Below are 11,997 nucleotides of genomic sequence, written 5' to 3' on the forward strand. Positions count from 1 at the left end.
TCCTAAAGAACAAAATAAAAGACAACTATAGCCGGGCGCGGTGGCTCACGCCTGTAATCCTAGCTCTTGGGAGGCTGAGGCGGGCGGATTGCTCAAGGTCAGGAGTTCAAAACCAGCCTGAGCAAGAGCGAGACCCCGTCTCTATTATAAATACAAAGAAATTAAATTAATTGGCCAACTGATATATATATAAAAAAAAAAATTAGCCGGGCATGGTGGCGCATGCCTGTAGTCCCAGCTACTCGGGAGGCTGAGGCAGAAGGATCGCTCGAGCCCAGGAGTTTGAGGTTGCTGTGAGCTAGGCTGACGCCACGGCACTCACTCTAGCCTGGGCAATAAAGTGAGACTCTGTCTCAAAAAAAAAAAAAAAAAAGACAACTATAATGTTCCAACTCCTATACTAGGATTATACAAGTCACCATAAAACTGAAGATGCAGCACTAACATAAGGAAGAAAAAGAAAATAAACCACCTCATTTGAAAACATAAGAGGGAACCTATTTAAGAGGATAAATTATGACCTCCAAGACAGCCTTTAAAAGTTATTTATATTATTAAAATGAAATTTAAGAACAGTAGTATATTTTCACTTCCATTTGGTCCAGAAATACCCATGATATTATTTGTAGCCTTCATAGGTGATAAATGTCTGAAAAGGTAAATGCAATGCACTTGATGCAAATCAGGATCTTTTGCTAAAAACATTATGTGGTTTAGCAAGAAGTTATATTTAAGATTGTTACCATTGATAGATCTCTGTTGTTATTCTTCAGTTTCTCTTCTTGCCTCTCTGAAAAGAATTAATGAAATGATTAATACGTATAGTACTGAGCACAAAGCAGTTGCTAAATAAACTGTCACTGGTAATTTAAAAAGCACTTTGTCTCAATATCATTTAATAAGATGAAGTAATCATTACATATGGACTATGGTATATTTTGTACTAACAGAAAATTCAAATGTAGCACAGCACCAAAATATTCCAATTTAAATAAATAAAAATCTTTAGAGTTTAATTTTTTAATTACCTCTCATATTAAAAGTCTTAAGTCTGTACATTAAGATATACTCTTTGTTTTGAGACAGTCTCACTCTGTTGCCCAGGCTAGAGTGCCATGGTGTCAGCCTAGCTCACAGCAACCTCAAACTCCTGGGCTCAAGCAATCCTTCTGTCTCTCAGCCTCCTGAGTAGCTGGGACTACAGGCATGAGCCACTATGCCCAGCTAATTTTTTCTATATATTTTTTAGTTGGCCAATTATTTTCTTTCTATTTTTAGTAGAGACAGGGTCTCGCTCTTACTCAGGCTGGTTTCGAATTCCTGACCTTGAGCGAGCCTCCCGCCCCAGCCTCCCAGAGTGCTAGATTACAGGTGTGAGCCACCATGCCCAGCTAGTCTGGTTTAATCTAAGAGTATAATTTACAAGGGTAGAGAATGGATAGGCCATCTTTTAAGCCGCTCTTCACGTATATAAATTCTTATAACTTCTGATGAGAGATTTCTTTTGGTGAGCAAACAATTCAAGGCTGCATTCCATGTTGACATCATTTAAGTTCAGATACTTTGTGTTGTCAATTTAAGGGTAGATGGTAATCTGCCTTCCATTTTCGTATCTTTCCTATTTTTTATAGCAAAGGTACTTGAAAGAGTTGTCCATGTTCAATGCCTTCATTTCCTCACTATCTATTATTTCCTTAATCTATACAATCTGGATTTTGTCCCCCAGCATGCCAATGAAATCATTAATAAAATCACGAATAACTTCCATTTCTTAGACATTTAACATGTTTCCTCATACCCTTCTTTCTCCCTGAAATTCTCTCCTCAACTTCTGTGACACTACTCCTTTCTAACTTCTCTGATAAAACTTTTTCAGAGCTCTACTTCTGCTTCCCCTTAAATTTCTGTTTCCTCAAGATACTCTCCACCTTCTGCTCTTCTTGTCCTACATTCTATCCCTGTATGATCTCATTCACCTTTTGGACTCAATTACTACTTACAAGCATATGGTTCTAAAATCTATTTGTAACCCTAACTCTCTGACAGTTCCCAAACTGTATATCCAACTGTACCAAACATGCCCACCGTCACACAGTCACTTAAAATCCAACATGTTCAAACCTTACATCACCTTTTTCTCTTCTCCATCCCAATCTGCTATTCCTCCAATATTTCCTATCCAAATCAGAAATGTGGGCATCTTCCTAGACTCATACCTCTCTCCATGCTCTAAATCTAAACAGTCACTGGGCTGAGAGCAGTGGCTCATACCTGTAATCCCAGCACTCTGGAAGGCCAAGGCAGGAGGATCACTTGAGGCCAAGAGCTCAAAACTAGCATGGGCAATATAGCGAGACCCCATCTCTCCAAAAATTTTTAAAATATTAGCCAGCCATGGTGGTGTGCACCTGTAGTCCTAGCTACTTGAGAAACTGAGGCAGGAGGATCACTTGAGTCCAAGAGCTCAAGGCTGCTGAGCTATATGATCATGCCACTGCACTCCAGCCTGGGTGACAGAGCAAGACCTCATCTCTTAAAAACCAAACAAACAAACAACAACAACAAAAAAGTCAGAGTCCTGTTGCCTCTACCTTCTCTAGATTTGCTAAACTTGTACCATCAACTCCATTCTCACTGCCGCTGCCTAAGTTTAGGTTCTTACCATTTTTATGCCTGGGATACTTAAAAAGCCTCAACTTCCACACTTCCAAAATGATCTCCTCTCCAACTTATCCTCTCCAAACTATTATCGGAGTTGTCTTCCTTAAACAAAATCTGATGCCAATCCTTTGTTTAATTCCTTTAATGATTATCTAAAGTCTTCTAGATACAAACTAAATTCCTTACCTTAGTTTAATTTATAAAGCCCTTTATGAACTAGGCCCTACTTATTTCTCTAGCCTCATCTGCCTGTACTTTACACATATCTTTTATTTTTACACTAAACAATTTGTAGCTCCATGTATGTACCTGCTATTTTAGCCCTCCATGCTTTTGCATATGCCTATCTTCTGCCTAGAATGTACATGGTTTTAAAATGTACAGGATTCTAAAGGTATAAATGTCCAGGTTCAAATCCCTTCTCAAACACTGACTTAGTCCCATCATATCACTGAAAGACCTAGTGCAAGTTTTTTTAACTTAAGTCTTAATTTTCTCATCTATAAAAATGAGATAACACTGTTCCCTACCACATACATTATGAGAATTTAAAAATGTGTAAAGTTACCAAAGTGTGTTGCAGAAGTGCTCAAAACATACAAATAGTATATTTATTTAGCTAACTCATATTAAAGCTTTAAGATTCAGCTAAAGCACTATATCTTCAAGAAAACCTGATCCCCTAGGTTGATTTGGACATGCCTTCTTTTTAATTGTTATAACACTTAAAATATATCTCTATAAAAAGTACTTATCATACTGCACAGTAATCATCTATTTTCTTGTCTGATTTCCTTAACAGAGTTTATAAACATAAAATCTTTTTCTACTTTGTTTCTGCAATGCCTAATAGAGCCACTGACATAAAGTAGATATACACAGTATCTTGCCATGGAATTAAATGAGTAGGCCATTTAAAAAATGTCTGGTAGCCCTACACTACATTGAAAAACTTTAATCAGAATAAGACATTGGCATAGTCCACCTGGTAGAATTCTTCCCCAGAGCTCTCTAAGAGCAGTGATCTAGATATAGAGACATAGTTTCTGAACCAAATACACAATTTGGCAACAATTTTCTCCTGATTTCAGAATCAGGAAACAACATAAAGTATAGACACAAATCATACATATTAATTTATGAATTGAATTTTGGGAATGGAATTATTTAAATTCTAAATTACACATAAATACCAAAACCCACTATTTCTCTGAGTAGGTAAAAATTACTTAGCAGAAAATATCCTACCCCTTAGTGAATTTCTATCACTAGTCAATTCTCAATAAGGAAGCCATGAAAATAATAAACACAAGTAACTCAGAATTAACTGTAAATAAACAGCTCAGATATGAAGAACAATACACTTGTACAAACTATGCCAAGAGCCCTCAGCCAAGATAAAGGCCACAACTGTCATTTTACTAAATGCAAATTCTAAAACTAGGAGCAAAAAAGAGGAACTGTTTGAATTTGTCCAATTTACTTCACAAAATGGTTAAGAATCAAGTGAGATGATATGCAAGTGCTTTAAAAATCATAAAATCACATAAACATGAGTAACATGAGTTATCACTATTAATAACTTTATTATATTTTCATCATCCAAGAATTTGTTTTTTCCAAGAAAATCCAAATTTTATTTAAACTAATATCTCATCTTACCTATTTTCTTCTTCTGTTGTCGACCAGCTGACTCTGTTATTGTTTCCTTCTTCTTTTCCACTGTAAACAACATAGTAACACAGTGAAAATTAACTATGCAATATTCTAAAGAAACAAAGGGATAATTTGTCACAGCAGAACCAATGGAAGAAGCTTACAAGAAAGTTACACACCGACTTTGATGTGGTTGTGACTGGCCCATTCACACAACTACTGACAGTAAAAGGTAGATACAATATACTAAGAATAATATAATAATTATAAGCATTATTAGTCAAATAATATAGGATTGATTATAATAGTGATAATATTATATTATTGATATATTATATTGGTAATATTAATAATTTTGATTCTGATTGTGTCTTAATACAATCCATTGTATAAAGACATAATCAGAATCAACACTGAGATGATTTTCAGACCATCAAGTAAGGATGATTATCTTAGCTAGCATCACAGCAGTTTTCAAATTCTACTCTCTCAGATATCTATGGTTAATTGTAGTTCCATTCTCATATTTACTACAAAAGTAGAAATTCATTCATTCATTCAATTATTAGCTAAGTAACAGGCACTATTCTAGGTAGATGAGAAAATATCACTCTTGTCTTCTAAAGAATGGTAGAGGATAATCAAGTGACAATTATAGTAGGGTGGCAATACAGACATATGCACAAGGTATGAAAATCAGGGGTCAAAAAAGCTAAAATTGAATTTTTTGATGCACTTTAATTAATATGATAATAGAGTAAGCTTTTAAAAAAGGAATAGTGTAATATATTACTTTATATTTACTATCTTAAATCACCTGTGAATGGACTAGCATTAGATATGTCAAAAATTACCTTTACTTAGTTTATTTGCATTATCTGTTTCCCATGTTATCTTAGTATACTAATAGTGAACAGTACTGTGTAGGTTGGATCATTCTGAAAAGGTACATTACTCTGGGAGGTCGAGGTGGGAGGATCACTTGATTGAGCTCAGGAGTTTGAGACCAGCCTGAGCAAGAGCAAGATCTTGTTCCTACTAAAAATAGAAAAATTAGCTGGGTGTCGTGGCATGTTCCCATAGTCCCAGCTACTCAGGAGGCTGAGGCAGAAGGATCACTTGAGCCCAGGAGTTTGAGGTTGTTGCGAACTAGGCTAATGCCACAACACTCTACTCAGGGCAACAGAGTGAGACTCTGTCTCAAAAAAAAAAAAGCTACATTAACGAGAAGTAGCAGGTAGAACTCTTTCTGTTAGTACACTGCTCATTCCTAAATTCTAAAAGCAAACTGGTAAAGTGGGAGGATCACTTGAGCCCAGGTTTTCAAGGATACAGTGAGCTTTGAACGCACCATTGCACCCCAACCTGATTAAGAGAGCCAGACCTTATCTCAAATAAATAAATAAATAAATAAATGTAAAATTGATATTACTGCTTTATCAAAGAGATAAAAAATTCAATTTGACTCCAATTAAAGTGCTGACCAAAATAAAATATGTATGGGGTGGCTGTGTGCGTGGGGGTGGGGGGTGGGTGTGTGTATGTGTACATTCTGGGAACCTAACAGGTACTATTTTTATCTTACATATTAAATTATATATAAGGCATGTTATATAACATACATAATATAAAACACATACATGGAGATTTAGAATGAACCAGTGTGAGATCATAAAAGGAAATTTAGTCAAATTCCACAAGACGTTATAGAAATAACATTTTAAAAGACAAAAATGGACAGAAAACACTGAATGTTTTATTCTTTATCATTACTATTAAACAAAGAAACAAAAGTATTTCCTTCCTACTCCAGAAGGCCTATAATACAACTACTTGGCATTTAACCATGACTGCATAAAAACAAGAGAAAAAAACAACCACAACAAGTAAGATGTGCAACGTTTGGGGGATGGACATGCTTGAAGCTCTTAATCCAGGGGGGAGGGGGGCATGGGCAATATAAGTAACCTTAACACTTGTACCCCCATAATATGCTAAAATAAAAAAAAAAAGAGAGAGAAAACAAAGAAGGCTAGAGAATAGAAACATAAGATGATACTATAAACATTAGTCTTCTAGCAGACCAGATTGAGACTAGACAAATCTTTTTTAGGGATAAATTAATCTAATGTTTTTCAAACTTCATGAGGTCGTAAAGATATCTTTTTGTGTTCCTCTTTATTCACCAGAACCTTACACCATAATAAGAAGTGGAAATGTCACTTGACAAAAATAAAAGATGTCAGCTATGAAACACATTTCTGTCCATGACCTGGTATTCTTGCATTCTGAATTCTAGAGTTCTGTCAAACAGATAATAAATTATTCTAAAAGCTTTATCCAGCCGGGCGCGGTGGCTCACGCCTGTAATCCTAGCTCTCTGGGAGGCCGAGGCGGGCGGATTGCTCGAGGTCGGGAGTTCGAAACCAGCCTGAGCAAGAGCGAGACCCCGTCTCTACTATAAATAGAAAGAAACTAATTGGCCAACTAAAATATATAGAAAAAATTAGCCGGGCATGGTGGCTCATGCCTGTAGTCCCAGCTACATGGGAGGCTGAGACAGAAGGATCGCTTGAGCCCAGGAGTTTGAGGTTGCTGTGAGCTAGGCTGACGCCATGGCACTCACTCTAGCCTAGGCAACAAAGCGAGACTCTGTCTCAAAAAAAAAAAAAAAAAAAAAGCTTTATCCTATTTCACTGTAAACAGGAATATCTCATACTTCACAATAATTTATACTTAATAAATGCTCTAAATAAACAATTTTGTTACAAGAATCAAATTATAAATACTGTACTTTCTTTCCATTACTTACTTTACTAGTCTATATTACAACAGTAACACAATGAAGGAAGATCTATTGACATTTAGGGCACACCTATAAGTCCAGAGACGAACTGAATCAACCAATTCTCTACCTTTAAGAAAACCTATCTTTTGTCACTGGTCCCACATCAGTAGGTCTGCTTTTTGGATATTACCAGTATTCTCCAAATAATGCTAAGAATCAGGTCAGCACAAGAAAAGAAATCTACATGGAATTCTAACTCAAACCTATTTATAATTTTTTTGTATTCTTCAAAAACCCTACAAACTTCTTTTGCCTAGACCCATACCAAATTCTGAATACGAAATGTCAGAAGGGATTATATATTTGCAATTAAGGCATCTGTTCAAAGAGGGAATTTACCTTATATTCTTCCTTTCAAATATCCCTCATGCTAAATATAATAGTTGTGCATTTGATTATAAATTACATAAGACAGAATCTATGCCCATTCATTTCATATTGTACTTAACGTGATAAACTCAACATATAGCAAGCATATACGTCAATTGATCATATAAATGAAAATAATACATGTTTACTGAGTTTTGACAGATTATTCAAAACAGAGGACTTAAGACCACAAGAAATGCCTTGAGCCATTTAATTATCAACCTACCTCATACTTATCTTCAGTGCAAGCATATGAAAGAATTACATTAAAATCACAACTACGGAAGTATATAGCCTGGCAACTATATAACAGTTTGAAGTAAAGTGTAAAGTGAAGGAGACTTTTTATTTATTTTTATAACACAAATAATTAAAGACAATGCAAGGCCGGGCGCAGTGGCTTATGCCTGTAATCCTAGCACTCTGGGTGGCCGAGGCGGGCGGATTGCTCAAGGTCAGGAGTTTGAAACCAGGCTGAGCAAGAGCGAGACTCCGTCTCTACTGTAAATAGGAAGAAATTAATTGGCCAACTAATATATATAGAAAAAATTAGCTGGGCATGGTGGCGCATGCCTGTAGTCCCAGCTACTTGAGAGGCTGAGGCAGCAGGATTGCTTGAGCCCAGGAGTTTGAGGTTGCTGTGAGCTAGGCTGATGGCACGGCACTCACTCTAGCCCGGGCAACAAAGTGAGACTCTGTCTCAAAAAAATAAATAAATAATAAAATAAAAAAATAAAGACAATGTAATGTTGTAGACACTAATGAATCACAAAATCCACAGGATGAATCCATATTACATAAATATTTAAGGTACAAGAATACCTTAAACAAAGAACCCTGCCCTAGTGGAGCTTTATTCTAGCAGGTAGAAATAAACAATATGCAACAACATGATAAATAAGTAAATCATATAGTATATTGGAAAGTGATTAAGAGCCATGGGGAAAAGATAGAGAAGATCAGGAGTAGTAGTGGTAGAGAAACGGGACAGGTTGCTGTTTTAAATAGGGTGGTCAAGTTAAGACTCAGAGGTGTTACCTCCTATAATGCTTAAGTGAAAAAAAAAAAAAAAAAAAAAGACTCAGAGGTGAGATCTGAACAAAGATTAGAAGAAGGTAAGAGGATTAGCCAAGCAGATATATTTTATATTAACATTTCCAATCACAAGGAACAACCACTAGACAGATCTCAGCACAAGAGTGTGGCTAGTGTGTGTGAGGAATAGCAAGCAGGTCATTGTGGGTGAGAGTCAGAAGGAAAGAATACCAGAGTGATGACAGGAAAGCTCTGTAGGCCACTATAAAGACTTGGACTTTCCTCTAAGTGGAAATGAAATACCATCACAGGGTTACAAACAAAGGAGAGACATGATCTGATGGGCTTTAAAAAAAATTATTTGGGCTATTATTTTGAGAAAGGAACACTTGTTGGAGACTATTGCAATAATCTATACAAAAGATCGTAGTACTTGGACCACAGTGGCGGTAGTGAAAAGTGGTCAGAATCTGGATATATTTGAAGGCAGCCCAACGGCATTTGCTGACAGACTCGATATAGGTTGCGAGAAGAGTCAAAAGTAACTACATAAGGATTATGGCCTGAGTAACTAGGATAGACTTGCCATTGTCCAAGATAAAGGCTACAGGTAAAGCAGGCTTAGGAGTGAGAAATAAGTGTTTAATTTTGAATATGTTGGGATTGAGATGTCTGTTAATCACTCAGGCAGAGATGACAAATTGATAGTTGGATATATGAATCTTGCACTAAGGAAAGAGTCCTGGAGACATACATTTGAAGATCACTGGAAAATACAGCACAAAAATGAGTTCACCAAAGAGGTGAATGTAAACAAAAAACTAAACTCTGTGTCACCTCCCAACAATAGTAGGTCAAGAAATGAAACTGCAAACAGATGACCAGTAAGGTAAGAAAACCTTACTGTTAAGGTAACAAAACCAAGAAAGTATGGTGTCCTGGAAGCCACATACATAAAGTGTAAGGTTTCTGGCTTGTACTACTGGAAGCATAGAGATACCAGTCACCAAAATAGGGAAATTCTAGAAGAAGAATTATGTTTGGAATGTAAATAATGAGTTTGGTTTTAAATATGTTGAGATACATTACCAACACTGAGTAAGTAAAGGAATAGTAAATTGTAATTTAAAAAGCCCGAGTTTTAGGCCAGGCGCGGTGGCTCACGCCTGTAATCCTAGCTCTTGGGAGGCCGAGGCGGGCGGATTGCTCAAGGTCAGGAGTTCAAAACCAGCCTGAGCAAGAGCGAGACCCCCGTCTCTACTATATAAATAGAAAGAAATTAATTGGCCAACTGATATATATATATATAAAAAATTAGCCGGGCATGGTGGCTCATGCCTGTAGTCCCAGCTACTCGGTAGGCTGTGGCAGAAGGATCGCTCGAGCCCAGGAGTTTGAGGTTGCTGTGAGCTAGGCTGACGCCACGGCACTCACTCTAGCCTGGACAACAAAGTGAGACTCTGTCTCAAAAAAAAAAAAATAAAAAAATAATAATAATAAAAAAAAAAGCCCGAGTTTTGTCTCTAATTTTCCGTTCTGTGATGTAAATGGCCTTTACCTTTCTAAGTCTCAATCCCCTTTCCTATAATGTGGAGGCAATATTTATACAACTGACCACAAATGGTTGCTATGTGGAGTGAGATAATTTAAGAAAAAAAAAAATTCAAACTCTTATGAAGACATAATAAAAAGTCATAGAATATGAAAAGTTATAGGAATTCTAAGAAGCAAAAGTTATATATAATGCTTATAAGCAAGAAAACAACATTGAAAGCTAAATCAGCCCTATAAGGAACCATTCACATTGCACTCTTAGCTGTGTCCTGTAGAAATAGTGCTTTATTTCAAAGACAACAAACTCTACTTGTTTTTAATCTTTTCCTCAAACACTTCTTCAACTTCCTCACCCAACTGAAACTTGGCTTATCCCTGAAGACACCACTTACTTTGGCACCAGTCATAAGGATCTGTCATTCTCCAAACCACCTTACATGTTAAAATTTACATGTTTTTGCTCATATGCTATTTCCTTTACCTGGAATTTCCTTCCCCTGACTCATTCTCTACCCAAATGCTAACTACCCATAAGGGACTACAAGGTCATCTGCACCCTGAAAGCTTCCATGGTCCCTCACAACTGAATAGGACCTCTTCTTTAGAACCACCACAGCACATAACATGTACCTGCATGTCCCTCACTCCTCTCTAGTTGGTATTATACATTTTGCATAAAAGTCTTCTATTTCTAAATAGACTTCCAGTAGGATTCATCTTTGTATTCCTATTAAGTTTCTGTATCAGGCGGCGCTCCTGAAATATCTACTGTGAACTTGCACTCAATAAGCTTGAGGTGTCGCAACTATTTCTACTGTGTTGCCATACTTACATTTTTTACTCTGTTTTTCCACTTCCGCCTTCAGTCTCTTGTATTTGTCTGTCCTGTAAACCAGGACCCAGGTTATACCTAGAACGTGAAAAGCAACATGCTAATAGAGAAAAGTTTGGAACGGTAACAACAAACTGTTATTAGTGGTTACTGTAGAAGGAGGAATCCAACTTTTTGCTTTGTATTTACCTGGAGTCAACTTTTTTCAAATGTCAATACAGCTGACTCTTCAGCCAAAATAACTGTAACAGGACGTGAAGGTATCGCCACACACACCCAAATGAAAACTACCTTAGACCACAGAAAATTCGGCAATAGAGTCCACACAAACCCTCCCGCTTCTGTTCACGAGTTGCCCAGCGATTTCCTGAAGTATAGTAAACAAGACCCCCCAAGCAAATGAGGCTCGAGATCTTTCCCCCGGGGGCGCTAGGGGCCCGGCGACCCTACTTCTCGGGGATTGATCAAACGTCTGAGAAATAGCCGCTCTCACCCTCGGCAAGCAGAGCCGTGCACACAGAGATGAAAACGATGAGTAGAGTGTCCGCGAACATGGTGCTCATCGCGCCCCTTCGTCCCCGCACTCCCACCCGCTGGGGAGGAAGCGCCGGTAAAAGTGAAGCGAAAACGACTTCCCCAGATTCCGCGACCGCGGAGTAATACACCGACTCCGACGGACTACAGATCGCACTTCCGCTTCCGGGGCACAGCACCGGAAAGGCTTACGCCGGAGGGCTGAGTGGCCGGACGAATAGTCTCTGGGGCTGTTCCGCTGGTTCTCAGGCCAAATTTCGCAAGAGGGAATTGCAGCGGCGGTGGCAGTGAACTTTACCCGGCGGCATTTGCTTGCGGGTTTGCTGGCGTGCTCCTTTTTCTTGGCCGGGATCCGCTTGTTGGGCTTGTGTGGGGGTTTCTACCCCAGCCCCACTTCTGTGGCCGTAATGTTAGATACTTTAGATGTGCCGTAAAGTAAGAAGACTTGACTTCCGCAAACACGAGCCGAACGCCTGGGTTTAGGTGCCAGGCCATGGACGTGGAGCTG

General features: G+C 37.9%; 1 protein-coding gene across 1 annotated transcript in view; it reads right to left on the reverse strand.

The window, feature by feature from the left end:
* TMCO1 (transmembrane and coiled-coil domains 1) overlaps window positions 1-11,669 on the reverse strand; it is a 35,039-nt gene extending 23,370 nt beyond the window's left edge. Inside the window, exons 1-4 of the mRNA XM_012745298.3 lie at window positions 11,449-11,669; window positions 10,956-11,033; window positions 4,324-4,383; window positions 744-790 (exon numbers count right to left, since the gene is read on the reverse strand). Coding sequence (XP_012600752.2) covers window positions 744-790; window positions 4,324-4,383; window positions 10,956-11,033; window positions 11,449-11,518 — 255 coding nt within the window. The 5' untranslated portion in view covers window positions 11,519-11,669. The remainder of the gene's footprint in view (window positions 1-743; window positions 791-4,323; window positions 4,384-10,955; window positions 11,034-11,448) is intronic.
* Window positions 11,670-11,997: the final 328 nt, after the last annotated feature.

Source organism: Microcebus murinus, chromosome 2, assembly GCF_040939455.1.
Source record: "Microcebus murinus isolate Inina chromosome 2, M.murinus_Inina_mat1.0, whole genome shotgun sequence".
Taxonomy (NCBI): domain Eukaryota; kingdom Metazoa; phylum Chordata; class Mammalia; order Primates; family Cheirogaleidae; genus Microcebus; species Microcebus murinus.